The following is an 18,331-nucleotide window of genomic DNA, read 5'->3' on the forward strand; positions in this document are numbered from 1 at the left end:
TAATCTTGCATGGCTTTCAATACCATTTCCATGTTGACGACATCCAAATGTATTCCTACTCCTCAACTAACCTTGCACTCAACTACTATCGCTTATGGATGTTAAACCACTTCCTAACAGTGCTAATTCTGAAGTCAAATTCCAATTTAGTTTTAGTCATAGTCTTTTGACTAAAATGCCATTTTAGTTTTAGTCGTACCTTAGTCATCTGAATTGTTTGAGTTTTAGTTGTATTTTAGTAGACAAAAAAGTCATATCTCCAGTATCATAAACATATATTGTTTTTTGGCAAACAGAAGTGCAACTTAAGGCCCCATGTACACGGGATGCTGCTAAACGTATATTCAGAGGCAGTTGGACGCTTTTTTCATTCAATGTTATCCTATGTGACCATGTACACAGTCTCGTTTATTGATGTTTTTTTGGGCAGTTGCATTTAACAGCATTTCTTTGAAAGCAAAAAAATGGGTTCAGATGCCAAAGATTTCCACATTTCAGGCACCAAACGCGGCGAAACGTGGTAACCCGCGTTTAGCAGCATTTAGTTTATAGGTGTTTTTCGTCATATTGTAGAAAGAAATGTTTGGAAAAACCTTCTTGGTTGCCTTTTATTGATAAAAGTATTCAAACACCACACATCACAGCAAAGACAGGGGCATACAGCTGACGTTTTGCACTACAATCAGTGCTTACTCATAGCTCAGCGCTCATAGTTTTTCGTCATAAAAAAATAAAAAAATGCAAACGCGGCATTTAAAAAGCGGGAAAAACTGACGTTTTAAACGTGGGTTACTGTCAAGTTAAATAGTTCTGGTTGTAAAAGTTGTAAAAACGTCCCATGTACATGAAGCCCAATATATAAAAGAAACTGTAAACTTTATTGGCTGTCATGCCATTGCACATATTACCTGAATATAAAAACGTAAACAGTTCTCTGGCAAAAATGAAAACAAGTATCAAGCAACATCTTTATAAAATAAAAACAAGTTTCGTGAATAAATAAGAATACTGCTTTTTGACCACTGTTAATTTTAACGTCAAGTTTTAATTTAGTTTTAGTCAGTCTTTTGACTAAAATGCCATTTTTGTATTTGAAGCATTTTAGTCGTCTGAATTTAAAATGAATTTTATTTTCGTTTAGTTTTTCCATCATTTAAAACATGCAGCTGACGAAAATATTGATGAAATTATCAGGTCTTCCTAAAGCTCAATAAATCTTTAAAAAACAAAACTAATAGTATCCCCCAACCTTTTTCATTGAGATTAATAGCACAACTTTTCATCTCTCCCCTCCCGCCAAGGTGCTGGATGTAATCCTGGACTCAAATATTTCCATTCAATGCCACATCCATTCAACATCCAAATCTTGCCACTTTCACCTTTGTAATACTTACAAAATTCGACTTTTCTTAACTAATGACCCCCACCATGTTACTAATGCATTCTTGTCACTTTTCGCCTTGACTATCTCAACTCCCTCCCCACTGGCATACCTCTACACAACACAAGGTTAGCTCACTCCCCTTCTCTCAATCATGAACCCTACTGCTAGACTTATCCATCTTAGCAGCCATTCAGTGTGTCTCCCCTCTCCGCCAATCCCTCCACTGGCTCCCGAAAAATACAATTCAAAATATTAACAACTTACAAAGCCAACCTCAACTCTGCCCCAGCTACACCACCAGCCTCATCCTAAAATATCATCCAAACTATCCTTTTCACTCCTGCTCTTTATGTCCCTTGTCACCTCCCCCCCATAGCTGCTTCCAGGACCTCTCTAGGAGCATCTCCTATTCTCTCGAACTCCCTACCTCAATAAATATCACCTGAACTGTCCTTTTCGCTCCTTCCAGGACCTCCTGCTCTTTATCACCTCCTTCCATGCCTGCAGGACCTCTCCAGAGCATCTCCTATTCTCTGGAACTCCCTGCCTCAATAAATATCACCCGAACTGTCCTTTTCACTTATCCCAGGACCTCCTGCTCTTTATCTCCCTTGTCACCTTCTTACTTTGGAACTCCCTACCTCAATCTATTCGGCTATCTCCTACTCTGTAAACCTTTTAGATGATCCCCGAAAACTCATCTCGTTAGGGATACCTATCCCGCCTCCATCTAAGAACTGCAATTTTATTTTCTCCATCAACTCATCTCCACATAGTTTTTCCCTTTGTGGCACTTCCCCTTCTGTTTAAATCCGCATTTGTCAACCTTTTTAACATGGGCAAACCCTTGAAATAACTTTTTGGTCTCAGGGAACCCCTACTAATAATTACTGTATCTACAGCTCACAGTAAATCAGCACGATGGTCAGCGGGGAGAATGCTCCTTACGTTTGTGATCATTGAGAATAACTCCTCCCCCTTTTTAGAGAGAAGTTGACTGGTGTCAGTGGTTACTCATCCGAGTGGAAGAATTTGCTCATTACCCAAGAACACTGGCAACCTCTGGAGGAACCCTGGTTGAAAAAGTCTGCTTTAGATTGTAAGTCCTCACAAGCAAGGCTTTTCTCACCCTCTTGTCTCAAATTATATTTTACTGGTACCAAGTCTCTCTATTTTGTAAAGCGCTATTCTAACTGTAGGTACTTTATAAACCCTCTATAATAGTAAAGAGTGTATGATACATTTAATAGAAACATGCTCCCGATAGCTCTCTCTAATCTTTTTAGAGTAAAAATACTAGCCTCCCAACGCAGGAGCTGCTATAAACTGCCCACGCGGTTAGTGGTCTGGTTTTCAAAGAATTGCGAGTACTGAGATGTCCACTCTGTGCCCTGTTGGCTGTAACAGACACCCATCAACCTATAGGTTGGCGGGAGATGTGGAAATCAATTACCATGGGTCTACTGAGCGTGCAGGCTGAAGGGGACACCCAGGTGCTTGCGTTTCTATAACCGACCAGTCAGCGATCTGGTTTTCGAAGAAACACACATGCCAAGACCTCCTTCTACAGCTTGATAACCTGTAGCCCCGTAGTCTTTAATTGATGCCCTTCACACTATGCCTTAACAGAGGAGAAAAAGATCAGTTCCAACCTATGGGGCTACTGGCTGTGTAGGTGTCAGGCTGAAGAGGACACCCGGGTGCTTGCATTTCTATGATCGACCAGTCAGTTAACTGGTTTCTGAAGAAACACAAGACTGAGATGTCCTCTTCGGCTTGGCGCCCTGTAGACTGTAGTTGATGCCCTTTGCCGTCTACCTTAACAGAATAGGCAGAAACCAATTTACAGCCTATGTGGGTACAGGGCGTGTAGGCGCCAGGCTGAAGAGTACCCCCAGGAGCATGCGTTTCCTTGATTGACTAGTCAGTGATCTGGTTTCTGAAGAAACACAAGACTGAGATGTCCTCTTCGGCTTGGCGCCCTGTAGTTGACGCCCTTTGCCGTATACCATAACAGAATAGGCAGAAACCAATTTACAGCCTATGTGGGTACAGGGCGTGTAGGCGCCAGGCTGAAGAGTACCCCCAGGAGCATGCGTTTCCTTGATTGACTAGTCAGTGATCTGGTTTCTGAAGAAACACAAGTGCCAAGACGTCCTCTTCAGCTTGGCTCCCTGTAAGTTTTAATCAGAGTCGGGACAAGGGGGTCGGCTGCCCTGGGCGTAATGGTTTATTGCAGGGATAGGGGAGCCCTGACCTTAGCCCCAAGGGACGTGGGGAGAGTGCAATGTGACATCTCTGCCCTGGACGCTGGACGACCTTGTCCCGACACTTGCTGTATTTGATGCCCTTCGCCCTATACCTTAACGGAGGAGAAAGATCAGTTCCAACCTATGGGGCTACTGCCCGTGTAGGTGCCAAGATGAAGAGGACACCCAGATGGTGGCATATCGATGATTGACCAGTCAGTGATCTGGTTTTCGAAGAAACACAAGACTAAGATGTCCTCTTCAGCTTGGTGCCCGGTAGGTTGCAATTGACGCCCTTCACCGTATAGCTTAACAGAAAAGGCAGAAACCAATCACAGCCTATGGAGCTTTTGGGTGAGTAGGCACCAGGCTGAAGAGGACACCCCGATGCTTGCGTTTCCATGGAGACCAAATCACTGACCAGTCAGACAACATACAGCAGCTGTTGCATTACAAGGTGAGGGTTTTTTAAAACTCCAAAATGATGAGGGAGGCCCAGCAGGAAGCAGATTTCCTATGATCAATCATACACTTCTCCTTTATACTGAGCCCTCTCCAATAGAAGCCACAACTTCCTGCATTCCTTTCATGCCGCACTCCCACTCCAACTGAGAGCCCCGCATCCCACCCCCTGCCAGTAATCACCCCCTGAACTCCCATCCTCACCTCTATTACCGCCATCCATGTCCACAGCACGGGGGAACAACTTCCAGAGCAGCCACTGCGCCTGCGCACAGCACACCTCGAGCACACCGCGCCCATTGGTCGACTCGGCATCCGTTGCTGGCGTAAACTGAAAGCTCGTGCGCTATTGGCTGCAGGAAAGGGATATGACGTCCTGGAGCTGCGCGAAGCCCCTTCGGCCATGATTGGTGTGGTGTGAGGTGAGGGAGAGAGAGGGGGCAGACATGGCGCAGAGCCGTGTGGAGGAAGTTGTGTCATTACGTGTGTTATCCTAGGTGCTTCAGAGTTGTAAGAACGCGGAAATATCGTGTGTAGTGTATTCAGAGGGCGGGGGGAGTTGTCTGACTAAAAACCTGTGTTCATGGAGGTGTCCACAAAGCTATGGGTGACCACTCTGATCGTTTTAGCTGTTTGGTTGTCATAGTGATACAGATGTTTCACCATGTAGACCAAAATCATCGTTTTCAAAGCTGTTGGCCCATTGTTAACACAATTCTAGCATGTAATTACACGTATCCTACCTGAGCGTCCCTCTATATTTTATATAAAAAGGAAAATGATGGTATTTATACAATTTTCTGTTTTCTAAAAGGAATGCCCATAGAGAATAATGGAATGTCTAATAACCACTTCAGCCCAATAGGTAATATAATTATGGCATTTTTATATATATATATATATATATATATATATAATTTTTTTTTTTTACTAGTAATGGCGGCGATCTGCGATTTTTATCATGACTGCGCTATTATGGCAGACACATCGGACACTTGATGTATTTTTGTGACCATTGACAATTTTTACAGCGATCAGTGCTATAAAAATGCAAATACAATTGCTGTACAAATGTCACTGGCAGGTAGGGCTGCACGATTCTGGCTAAAATGAGAATCACAAATTTTTTTGCATAATAGATAGATCCAAATTTTTGTGGCGTATTATCTTTCACATTAAAACAAAAAAAAATTGGGATAACTTTACTGTTTGTTTTTTTATTCGTTGAAGTGTATTTTTTTTCCCCCAAAAAATTGCATTTGAAAAACCGCTGGGCAAATGCAGTGTGACATAAAATATTGCAGCAATTGCCTTTTTATTCCCCAGGGTCTATGATAAAATATATATACAGTATAATGTTTGGGGGTTCTAAGTCATTTTCTAGCAAAAAATATTGATTTTAACTTAAAGCGGAGGAGGCTCCCCCGACCTTGACAGAATGGATTGCTAATATTGGGACAGTGCTGAGAATGGAGAAAATGATATATCAGCATAGGGGTAATGTTCATAAGTTCGAGAAGTTATGGGCAGGATGGCTGGATGTGCCGGTGACTTGTCCTTAAGGTTCCCCTAACGGGGAAGTTCCTTCAAGGACTGCGCAGGTGCAAACTTGCCGACGGAAATCTTCGAACCTCGCCCGGCATCCAGGCTCATTCTTTAACATCCCCATGGATTGGAGGATGTTTAAAAAAGAGCCAGGAGGCCGAGCGAGGACGTGAGGCCGACTGGCCACTTTCCTCGAAATCCACGTTGCCCTGGATGCCGGCCGAGGTTCGAAGATTTCCGTTGGCAAGTCTGCTCCTGCGCACTCCTTAAAGGAACTTTCTCGTTAGCCGGAACCATATCGGCAGATCATAGTGCGCCTGCTCAGGAACTTTCACGATAGCCGGAACCATATCGGCAGATCACCGGGATTGGCCCCGTTGGACTTGGTGACTGATAGACTATTGGGCATTAATGTTGGGTGAGATATGTTTTATGTGCTCTAATGTAAGGGAGAATATGGAGATGTATGGTGAGATGGTAGGCTTTGACTCCGGATTAGATTTGAAATGTGTGTATGTAACGATGTTGTTTTTTCCCCGCATTGTAAAGGGGACTATGTATGCTCTGTACCTCCTAAAAAACTGAATAAAACCTTGTTGGATAAAAAAACAAAGCGGAGGTCCCACTTAATTTTTTTTTATATATATATATTAAAAGCCAGCAGCTACAAATACAGCAGCTGCTGACTTTTAATATATGGACACTTACCTGTCCATGGTGCCTGCGATGTTGACAGCCGAGGCCGAGCAATCTCTGGGCTGCCCCTGCTGCCATCCTCGGTGACGGAATCATGAAATGAAGCGCTGTGGCTTCACTTTCCGGTTCCCTACTTCGTGAGTAGCGCTGCGCGTCTTCACTGGTCCCCGCTGTGTTCTGGGAGCTGTGTGTCTCCCAGAAGACAGCAGGGGCACAGAGTAGGTGCCGAAAGTGGCGTAGATCACCGAGGTGATCTATGTATTGGACAGGTATCTTCTCCCCCTACCCCCTGAAAGGTGCCAAATGTGACACCGGAGGGGGGGAGGGTTCCAAAAAATGGACGTTCAATTTTTGGGTGGAACTCCACTTTAAGAAACAAGTGTCAGAAAAAGATTTAGACTTTAAGTGGTTAAACTTCCTGCATTTACACACACAAGTTTGCTCTTAGACCTCTTTCACATTGAGGCGTGGAGCCGCGGTGACGGTATAGCCGCGCTATTTGTAGCGCGGCTATACCGTCGTATTTACCGCGATATTCGGGCGCTAGTGGTGAGGTTTTAACCCCCGCTAGCGGCCGAAAAAGGGTTAATACCGCCCGCGTTGCGGGGGGTATTACCACGCTTTCCCATTGATTTCAATGGGAAGGCACGGTATAGGAGCGGTGAACAAACCGCTCCTATACCGCGGTAAAGATGCGGCTAGCAGGACTTTTGGAGCACTCCTGCTAGCGCACCGCTTCAATGTGAAAGCCTTCGGGCTTTCACATTGAACACTACAGGGCAGGTTTTTTCATGCGGTATAGCAGCGCTATTTTTAGCGCTGTACCGCATGAAAAACGCCTCAATGTGAAAGGGGCCTAAGAAGGAAGTTAGTTACAACGTTTCATGTTATTACAAACTTGGTTTATTCTTTACACAAAAGTTTATCCCTTTGATCTAAGAAGGAAGGTTAGTTACAATGTTTCCTGTTAAGAACTTGGCAGACTGCCCAGATATTTTCTTTTGACAGCTGAGTGAGCAGATAGTCTCTCCACTTGTTATATGAAAGAATCGCAAACTCTGCATTCGAGATCGTCAGGGGGGTTGAATCGAGATCACGATTTTTTAACGATTAATTGTGCAGCTCTACTGGCAGGGAAGGGGTTAACACTAGGGGATGATCAAGGGGTTATTTGTGTTCCCTCTGCATGTTCTATCTGAAGGGGAATGGAACTTACTAGGGGAAATGACAGATCGCTGTTCATGCATTGTATAAACAGACGATCAGTCATTTCTCCCCTAAGAGAACCGGGATCTGTGTGTTTACACACACACAGATCCCGATTCTCGCTGTGTCACGAGCGATCTCTGGTGCCGGTGGTCATCACGCCTGCTGAGCACTCGTATCGGCTCCGGGGGCCAGCGACGCGCGCCCCTAGTGGCCACAGGGCGAAGCGAAGTAACATAATGTAATTTCGCCCAGCCGAGCCATGTTGCCTTAGTAAAACTGCAACGGCTGGTCGGCAAGTGGTTTCAAGTCTATCGGCATTTCTTCCTGTCATTCCTTTTAGTATGTCCCATGTAATTGTTCCTCATTTTGCATGCTTTGTCTATTGCAGTAAACGTCCTTGGCATTATACTAAGGCATTATACTAAGGCCTCATGTACACTGCAGCTGATAAATGTTTAGGAGCAGTTGGGTGTTTTTTTTCTCTCCTCTGATATCTTCATACATGTACACTCAGGCATTTATAGGAGTTTAGAGGCAGTTGAGGTTACTGGCATTTTTATGAAAGCAGATGAATCCCATTCATGACTGGAGTTTACTGGCATTTCAAATGCCAAATGCTTGTAAATGCGTGTAAAAACTGTAATCTGAGTTTATGCACATTTTGGTTTATAAGCGTTTTTAGAGAGGAATATGTAAGATATAGGAAAAACACAATTTCTCCTATGACCTTCCAGGTCAGCACACCTGAGAGATGAGGGCTCCTCCCTACAGGAAACACAATCAATTGACAGTTTGTTATAAGTCCCCACCCTTCCCCTTGATCCCCAGTATTGATTGTGTTTCTCCCGAACACAGCGACATGTTTGTTTTGCTTAAGACCTAAAAGACCGGGGAGGGTCTAATGGTACCCCTGTTGAGACAGGTTTTAGGGAGGCCGGGGAGGGCTGAACTAACCTACAGGCTTTGTGCTTCTCACAGATCGCCCCAGGCGTGCACCAGCGCTCTGGCCGCAGGGAGTGCGCGCCATTGCTGTATTTCAAAAACGCTGACATTAAGCTACTCTCTTCACTTCTGGGTTTTCCTAGGAGGAAGAACTGAGCTCCAAGCCTCGTTCTGAGCACAGCCACATGACAGGAAGTGGGCGGCGCCGCAGACACAGTACAACCCGCAAGTGTTAGAATGCTGGGAGACAGCGTGGAAAGCAAGGCGGTGGAAGCGGTCGGCTTGCTGTACCAGGCCCTCTAGCGGTTCCAGCAGCCCAGGACCCAGTCAACCTCCTCATGGTACAAGAGGAAGGCAAATGCGACTGCAGGCAAATCCAGGTCGGGGAACGGTGAGTAAAACCCCCCTTGGAAAGGGAATGAGAGGTCCTGGCTACCAAGGGACTGAGATCACAGGGCCAGCCAGAACAGGAACTGGATTTCACTTCTCAACTTACCCTTTCCCCTCCCCAGTACAAACCTGCAGTCTTAGGGGAAGACAGAGTAATGTTAGCATATGTGTTATATCTTTTGTCTTACAGAATCCCCCAGCGGAACCCAGGAGGCCTCAGTACAGTCTCCTGCCGAAACAGGGCATAGTTCCTCAAAAAAATGTGGGAACTGCAAGGATAAAGTCCCAAAGTCCCACTCAAAGCCCTTTTGCTATAAATGTATCAATAATTTAGCAGGGAAGGAGGCTGCTGCAATGATGAAAAGATTATTTTCATACATGCAAACGGAACTGCTGGCAACTGTCAAAGCAACTGTAGAAGAGGTTCCCTTTAAGTTTTTAACTTTAAAATTTGCTTTTTTGTTAGCAATTACTACAGCCAGGAGGGTAGGGGATCTGCATGCGCTGTCCCTTGTACCTACCAAAAGTAGCATCCTTATTTCATAGGACGCAAGACATAATATTGCCGTCCTTTTGTGATGAGCCAAAAAACGAGAAAGAAAAGATATTTCATTGTCTAGATGTAAGAAGAACAAAGAATTTTAGGAGATCCAATCGCCTACTAATTCTGTATGCTGGGCCCAGGAAGGGACTTCAGGCCTCAAAAGCCTCAGTCTCCAGATGGATAAGAGAAGCTATCTCCAGGGCTTTTGTATGCTCTGGGATCCCAGCTCCAGCTAAAATCAAAGCTCATTCAACCAGATGTCTAGCAACTTCCTGGGCTGAGAAAGCAGGGGCCTCCTGGGAGCAAATCCGCAGTGAGGCCACCTGGTCCAGTCAACATACTTTTCTGAAGCACTATCGTGTGGAAATGTTGTCACAGCAAGACTTGGCTTTCGGTCGAAAGGTCCTACAAGCTGTGGTCCCACCCTGAAGGTAGGCCTGTGGTTACCTGATTATCCTCTCAGGTGTGCCATCCTGGAAGGTCATAGGAGAAAACCTACATTAGACGTACCGATAATGGTACTTCTACGAACGACAGGCCTACTTCCCACCCTAAGTGGAGGGAAAACATAAGCCAAACGCTAGGTGGTAAGTACCTATACGGAACTGTCCCTTGTGAACCAGTTTGGGATTACTTTCATACTGGGTATCAAGGGGAAGGGTGGGGACTTATAACAAGCTGTCAATTGATTGTGTTTCCTGTAGGGAGGAGCCCTCATCTCTCAGGTGTGCCATCCTGGAAGGTTCGTAGAAATACGTTACCGGTAAGTCTAGCTATGACTAAGCATCTATCCATGATGTGAAACATGTTAGCTTTTTTGTCCCCTATGTCCACTTTCTACGATTGATTGCAGTGTTGCATGAATTTTTGGATGTTATACAGCTTTGGATTTTATCCTTTGTTAATTTTGTTTCAATAAATCACCTATCAGAATGCGGCAGTCCAGGAACATTTATTTTTTCAACAAATGTGTGCCGTCGGATTATCCGATCATGTGCACACAAACCCGTCGGACTAAAATCCAAAGTACAAACACACATGCTCCGAACCAATGCTAACCATAAGATAACATTAGCAGAAGTTGCCCAGAGGGTGGCGCTAAAGAGCGGAAAAACTACGTAGTTTTCTGTATGTTAGCTGAAAAATTTCTGCCGTCTGTATGCAGAACAAGTTCACAGCCAACGCACTTTGGACAAAATTTCACGGATTTGTCTGATGGAAATCCGATCGTGTGAGGCTTTAGAAAGCATCCCCTAGGGAAGCATTTAACCCTTTGATCGCCCCTGATGTTAACCCCTTTCCTGCCAGTGTCATTAGTACAGTAACGGTGCATATTTTTAGCACTGATCATTGTATTGGTGTCACTGGTTCCCAAAAAAGTGTCAAAAATGTCATGTGTCCGATTTGTCCGCCACAATGTGGTAGTCCCACTAAAAATCGATGAACGCCACCATTACTAGTAAAAAAAAAAAAATGCCATAAAAATATGCCGTAGTTTGTAGACGCAATCACTTTTGTGCAAACCAATCAATGTACGCTAAGGATGTTTATTATTATAATATATGTTTTATAGCAGAAAGTAAAAAATATATATTTTTTTAAAAATTGTTGCTTTTTTTGTTTATAGCGCAAAAAATAAAAACCTCAGAGGTGATCAAATACCCCCAAAAGAAAGCTCTATTTGTGGGGGGGAAAAAGGACATACATTTTATTTGGGTACGGTGTCGCATGATCGCACAATTGTCAGTTAAATTAAAGCAGTGCCGTATCACAAAGTTTTTTTTTTTTTGTTAAGTTGTAATTTTTTTTTAGGAATACATGAATAATAGACAGCATCTGCTCCACCTACAGTGGATATAAAAAGTCTACACACCTCGGTCAAAATGTCAGGTTTCTGTGATGTAAAAAAATGAAGCAAAGATAAATCATTTCAGAACATTTTCCACCTTTTAATGTGACCTATACACTGTACAAATCTTTTAGGTGGAGGGAAGTAAAAAAAAAAATATATGGTTGAATAAGTGTGAACACCCTTGAAGTAATACTTTGTTGAAGCACCTTTTTATTTTATTACAGCACTCTGTCTTTTTGAGTATGAGGCCTCGTACACACGACAGAGGAACTCGACGTGCCAAACACATCGAGTTCCTCGTCGAGTTCAGGGATGAAGCCGCCGAGGAGCTCGGCGGGCCGCCTTCTCCCATAGAACAATGAGAAAATAGAGAACATGTTCTCTATTTTCTCGACGAGTTCCTCGGCGGCTCCATCGGGCCAAAAGTGTACAGACGACAGAGTTTCTCGGCAGAATCCGGCTCTGACCGAGTTTCTCGCCGAATTCTGCCGAGAAACTCTGTCGTGTGTACGAGGCCTGAGTCTATCAGTATGGCACATCTTGACTAGGCAATATTTGCACACTCTTCCTTGCAAAAACACTCCAAATCTGTCAGATTGTGAGGCCATCTCCTTTGCATAGCCCTCTTCAGATCACCCCACAGATTTTCAATCAGATTCAGGTCTGGGCTTTGGCTGGGCCATTTCAAAACTTTAATCTTCTTCTGGTGAAGCCATTCCTTTGTTGATTTGGATGTGTGCTTTGAGTCGTTGGTATGCTGAAAGATGAAGTTCCTCTTCATGTTTAGCTTTCTAGCAGAAGCGTGAAGGTTTTGTGCCAAGATTGACTGGTATTTGGAACTGTTCATAATTCCCTCTACCTTGACAAAGGCCCCTGTTCCAACTGACGAAAAACAGCCCCAAAGCATGATGCTACCACCACCATGCTTCACTGTGGGTATGGTGGTCTTTTGGTGATGTGCAGTGTTTTTGCGCCAAACCTATCTTTTGGAATTATGGCCAAAAAGAGATTGTTGTCACATGTACCACACAGCCAGTACTTGCCAGATATTCCTGCAGCTACTTTACTTTTGCTGTAGGGGCCTCTTGGAATGTGGTGGGACCTGAGGACATTAAAGTTGGGGGCTGAGCACAGTGATGTGGAGGAGGACTGAGAAATGTACTGTGGGGGGCAATGAAGACCGTAATATGTGGGGGGGGGGCTTAGGACAGTATTGTGGGGGGATAATGTAAATGGGGCAGATGACAGTACTATGGGGGGGGGGGTTTACTGGCCTGATACATTTTCCAGACTCCATCAGAGTACAGTTGTATCAGCAAATTTGTATTGAAAATAATCTAGATCAACAATGTTTTTTTTTTATATTTACTAAGATATGCCTTGAAGATTCAAGGTTTGGCCCCAATGGTCCCCCTTTTTTTTTCTGTTCCTATTTTGGATAGCATAGTTAGTGCAAATACTACGAAGGGCCTTATTACTAAGGTTAATACACGATTGTTATCTGATAAGCTTTTTAATTTTACTGTTCCATGTAGGCAACGATGGGAGGCAGAAATTGATGTGGCCCTAGGGCAGTGATGGCAAACATTGGCACCCCAGATGTTTTGTAACTAAATTTCGGATGGTGGTCAACTACAATGCAGAGTGCATGGTTCGCCATCACTGCCCTAGGGGACATATGTAATCAAATAATACAGAATGTTCAGCTTGCTGTGTAGAGTTACTCTATTTTGTATCAGGTTTATTGTACCACAGAGTTGTTGCACAGGGTAGACAGGAGAGAAAACTCAGAATGTGCAAGATGTGTGCAATCTCCTGGCTCCTTTATTCACCTCTTTTGGAGATGCCTGAAGTTATTTCGCAGCTATTGGCAGAACTGCTGGACCCGGTAAAAACTGTATATGATACCATACTGACCCCAGATCCTGTTTTTTGTCTTTTGGACTATGTAAATTCGAATAGCCTGAATTGTGAACAGACAGTAGCCATTATGAGATCCCTATTTATATTACGTAAACTCAGGGGTTGACAAATTTGCTTGGAATCTAGGAGCCAGGTAAAAAAGTTAGGAGCCAGAAAACACGCCCCGTCCCGACGAGCTTGCGCGCAGAAGCGAACACATACGTGAGCAGCGCCCGCATATGTAAACGGTGTTCAAACCACACGTGAGGTATCGCCGCGATTGGTAGAGCGAGAGCAATAATTCTAGCCCTAAACCTTCTCTGTAACTCAAAACATGCAACCTGTAGATTTTTTTTAAACGTCGCCTATGAAGATTTTAAAGGGTAAAAGTTTGTTCCACGAGCGGACGCAATTTTGAAGCGTGACATGTTGGGTATGAATTTACTTGGCGTAACATTATCTTTCATAATATTAAAAAAAATGGGGATAACTTTACTGTTGTCTTATTTTTTAATTTAAAAAAGTGTAATTTTTTCACAAAAAAAGTGCGCTTGTAAGACCGCTGCGCAAATACTGCGTGACAGAAAGTATTGCAACGATCGCCATTTTATTCTCTAGGGTGTTAGGATAAAAAATATATATAATGTTTGGGGGTTCTAATTAGAGGGAAGAAGATGGCAGTGAAAATAGTGAAAAACAACATTAGAATTGCTGTTTAACTTGTAATGCTTAACTTGTAATACCAACGGCCACCACCAGATGGCGCCAGCTCACATCTGGTGGTAATAACTTGTAATACCAACGGCTCACCACCAGATGGCCCCAGCTCACAAAAAAAAAAAAAAAAAAAAAAATTTTTTTTTTTTTTTTTTCCACCCCCTCCAATTCAAGTCGCCAGGACCCTATTTCTAGTCGCCATGGCGACCTGGCGCCCGGGATTTGTCGAGCCCTGCGTAAACTGATCGCATCCTCTTGGGTTTCGCCCAACCCTCCTACCCTTGGGGACTGGATTAGCGAAAAGGATAAATATGTAATGTTCGAAAAACACACTTGGGCTCAATGCAAAACCTCTCAAAAGTTTGAAATAATATGGAGAAAATGGATAGATGTATCACATTCTAATTTAAATCTATAATTAAGATTGGGTATGTTTTTAGTGAAGGGGTAAGGCCTGTCAAAGAAATAAAAAGAAACTTTTTCTTATATACTATTTGCTCCTGAGTACTTCTGAGTATCTGTAAATATTTGGGAAAAATTTGATGATGATCTAATGCTGATACTGTTTGGAATGGTGATTTGACCTTAGTTTAAATGTTAGTATTTTTATTTTTTTTTGGTTGCTTTTGTTTGTTTCAAAAACATTTGTTCAAAAATTTCAAAAATAAAATCTGAATTAAAGGGTGGGAGGAGGAAACCACCATAGGACAAAAGAAAGGTTCCCTACAGGATAAAGCAGTTTAGAAACACCTTGCAGAGGCGACAGTCACAAAAAAGGCAACCTTGGCCCGGATTCAGGTAGAATTGCCCCTTATTTGCGGAGGTGCAGGGCAGCGTTTTTGCCCTGAGCCCCCGCAAATTGACTGCGCTACCCGCGATTCACGGAGCAGTAGCTCCGTAAATTGCGTGTGCGCTGTGTAAACTTGCCCTGCGTAAGGGCGCCTAATGTAAATGATCCCGTAGGGGGCGGGAATCATTTAAATTAGGCGCGCTCCCGCGCCGAGCGCATGCTCCGTCGGGAAACTTTCCCGACGTGCATTGCGGCAAATGACGTCGCAAGGACGTCATTTGCTTCAAAGTATACGTAAATGGCGTCCAGCGCCATTCACGAATCACTTACGCAAATTATGTAAAAATCGAACATCGCGACGCGGGAACGTCGGGTATACTTTAGCATTGGCTGCCCCTGCTATTAGAAGGGGCAGCCTTACGCTAAACACGCCGTACGGAAACAATGTAAATTGCGTACGCAGGGCTCGCGCAACATTGTGAATCGGTGTTAGTATGCAATTTGCATACTATACACTGAGCACAATGGGAGCGCCCCCTAGCGGCCATCGCAAGAATGCAGCCTAAGATATGCGTGGCATAAGAGCCTTATGCCACGCAGATTTTAGGCTGCAGTCGGCGTTACGATGTTCCTGAATCAGGAGCATTCGTAACGCCGGGGCAAGTAAGCCATTGCGCTGTGTAACCTATGGTTACACAGGCGCAATTGCTTCTTGAATCCGGGCCCTTGTGAATAGGGGAAGATAGTGATGTTTGTTGAGGTTTCATGGAGTCACTGGGGCGTGTACTTGGGAAACAATGTGAAAGATACCATACACAAAGACTATCACCGAAGAATCTCTAGACAAGGATGGCTAGGACTGCAATTTGATCTTTGATGGAACATAATGGTCCAACGCTGATTTAGATCAGACTAGAGGAAAGACTAGATTTGGCCTATGGAATAACTCCTGGGGTGGAATTTGATAGCCTTGCTCCAGGCAAAGTTGGCCTTCAAGGTGCGATGTTTGCAAGAAGTAAATTTTCTAGCTTTTAGGAGTGTGGGGATGACTGAACCTCAGAGACCTCCTTGGGACTTGGGCATGAACAGCCAAGCCAGTGTCCAGGAAACCAGCCCATCACAGATTATCTGGTGGGGCTGACGGAGAGTCTGCTAGGAGTTTAACATCCCAGTACTACATTCTCCTAGGCCATTTCAGTGCGATGATCACTGGAATCCCTGCCTCTCCCTATCTTGCAGACCAGGAAGGAGGAGCTTTAGTATGGGAAAGGTGTAGATTGTTTTTGAACTGTGCTTACGGAGCCACCAAGGCATCCATTGTGAAGGCCTATAGATCTTTGATCCTGGCAACATACCTGTCCAGCTTGTTTTTAAACCTGGATTCCAGAAGATTCTCATGTGGTGTCCCACACCTAAGACGGAGGTCTTGAAATACCTTTGGGTGAAGAGACTATCCCCTGTGGCCAGTCACTGATGACTGATAATGTACATGGAGTTCTGCCAAAGATAGAATGAGATCCGCTTCTCGTTGAAATGCACAATCTCTTGTGTCCCCTTGATTTTTTTTTTATGTAAGCCACAGCATTCTCTGACAAAATTCTGGTCCAGAAGGTGAGAAGTCCAGCTTTGGAGGGATAACCGAGTTCCAGGATCTTGAGTGGGAATTGGGCACCAGTATTGATTTTTATGCATGTTCTATGATGATTTTGGAGCAATATTACCGAGTTGTAAAAAATAAAAATGTGTGTGTATATATATTTTTTTTATATAGTAAGGTGTAAGTGTTTTTGTAGAGATGACACCTTCAAGATCCTAGTCTTTGGAAATGTACTGTTTAATCTATTATCGTGGAGATGTAGTGTCCATATATATTATAGGGGGACATCATTTGTTTATAGGGCTTCTGGGCATGTTGGCAGTTCTGTAACCCATCCCTTGTGAGTCCTTGGTGCAGGATGCAGTTTCTGAAGCCTACATTACAGGCCCAATATTATATAATAACAGTGCTATAAACTTTCCAACAGCATACAAAATACATATATATCCCAGCAGTAAAAGTTGAATGATTTTCTTTATCTTTCACCTAGATGCCTATCCCTCCACATGTATATGAAGTTCCAAAGCACCATATTCCACAACATTTGATACTACTTTCAAATAAAAGGCTGTAGCTTTTAGGTAGGTAGACAGCTCTGACCATGTCTAGGCAATATAGGGCAAATTCCTTGTCATGTTTTGAGGCAGAAGAGAGAAAAGGAAGAACAATGTCTGCACTGAGATGGAAAGAAGAGACTGGGTTGAAGGAACATTTTGTTCTCAAAACCACTTTATTCTTGTGCAAAACAAGAAAGGGCTCTTTGTACAATAGAGCTGGCAACACAAAAACACACCTTCCATATATAATGGCTACCAGAAAGACAACCTTACAATCAAGGTCTTCTAACGGAATATCTCTGATTTAGAGGGAGGTCTCTGAAATACAGTGCAGACGCTTAAGGTCCTTGTGATACAGGAGGTGAAATTAGGGGATTTACGAGCAATTATGTGAAGAAAAGCCTTAATGGGGGATTGCAAACCAAACATATTCTGGAATAAAATGAATACCTTTGAGGATACTTACCAGATAAGACAAAAAAAAAAGGGAAAAATACTGTACGAGTTGTATTTCCTTGTCTTAAGTAAGGTGGGGATAAGCCAGAAATACCCTCATCTTTTAGGACTTAGGTTTCAACAGCCATGCTGTTAAAGCCAGCAGCTGAGAGGCAGGATGAAATTGGGGGACCTTGGGCAAGTAGGTCTGATCTGTTTAAAAGAGGCCACGGCTCGTCTACCAGAAGTCTGATTACGAAATGAGGGGCACAGGAACCATTTTTCTTTGAATTAAGCCCAAGGGATCACCAGAGCTGTCCAGTGTGAAGCCTAAGGGATCCCTGGTCTTGGCTACAAATTTGTTTAGCTTGTCATTGGTTCTGGAGGCCAAGATGTCCACATCTGGTTTTCCCCCATACCAATCTCCCAGGTCTACGCATTGGTGACCTAGGGAGTCTGCCTGCCAATTGTCCACTCTAGGGATGTGGATGGCCAAGATAGCTGGAATGTGAGGAGAGCTCCTGGTGGCCCCCTGATGTTTATGAAAGCCATTACTATGGCAATGTCCAACTGCATCTTGACTAATTAACCACTTTCCGCCCAGTAACGTCATATGACATCTTTAAGTGGAAATATCTGAATTATGCCTGCTGCTACAGGCATCATTCAGATAACTTCTTTTAGAGCTAGCAATTCCCTGCACCGCAAGAACAATCATAGCACCTGTTCAGCCGCTTGATCGTTCTTACAGGCAGCGGGAGGGGATGTCCCCCCTACCGGCGAGGGGGAGAAGGCATCGGTCTATGCTGGAAGTTTACCATAAAATAATCCGGCATGCCAGATGGCCCCCGAACGTCTATGATCTTTCGGAGGCTAGGCGCGATGTTATGACATCACACCCAGCCTCTGTAAAAATGCCACCACCTTGGCTGAGAAGCCAGGATCGTTTTTTTTTTTTTTTTTTAGGCTTCCCAGCCTAGAGGTGAGATCTGGGGACTTATTGCCCCCAGATGTCACTGTAAAGAGGAACGGTCACGCTTTGACAAGGGATGTTTACATT

The 18,331-nt window shown here is 43.9% G+C and overlaps 1 protein-coding gene across 1 annotated transcript in view; it reads right to left on the reverse strand.

Annotated features, from left to right (window-relative positions):
- Positions 1-18,331, reverse strand: part of WIZ (WIZ zinc finger) — a 165,866-nt gene that overhangs the window by 37,307 nt on the left and 110,228 nt on the right. The window contains exon 14 of the mRNA XM_040341722.1: positions 4,300-4,426. Within this exon, the coding sequence (XP_040197656.1) occupies positions 4,300-4,426 (127 nt within the window). The remainder of the gene's footprint in view (positions 1-4,299; positions 4,427-18,331) is intronic.

Source organism: Rana temporaria, chromosome 3, assembly GCF_905171775.1.
Source record: "Rana temporaria chromosome 3, aRanTem1.1, whole genome shotgun sequence".
Classification (NCBI taxonomy): domain Eukaryota; kingdom Metazoa; phylum Chordata; class Amphibia; order Anura; family Ranidae; genus Rana; species Rana temporaria.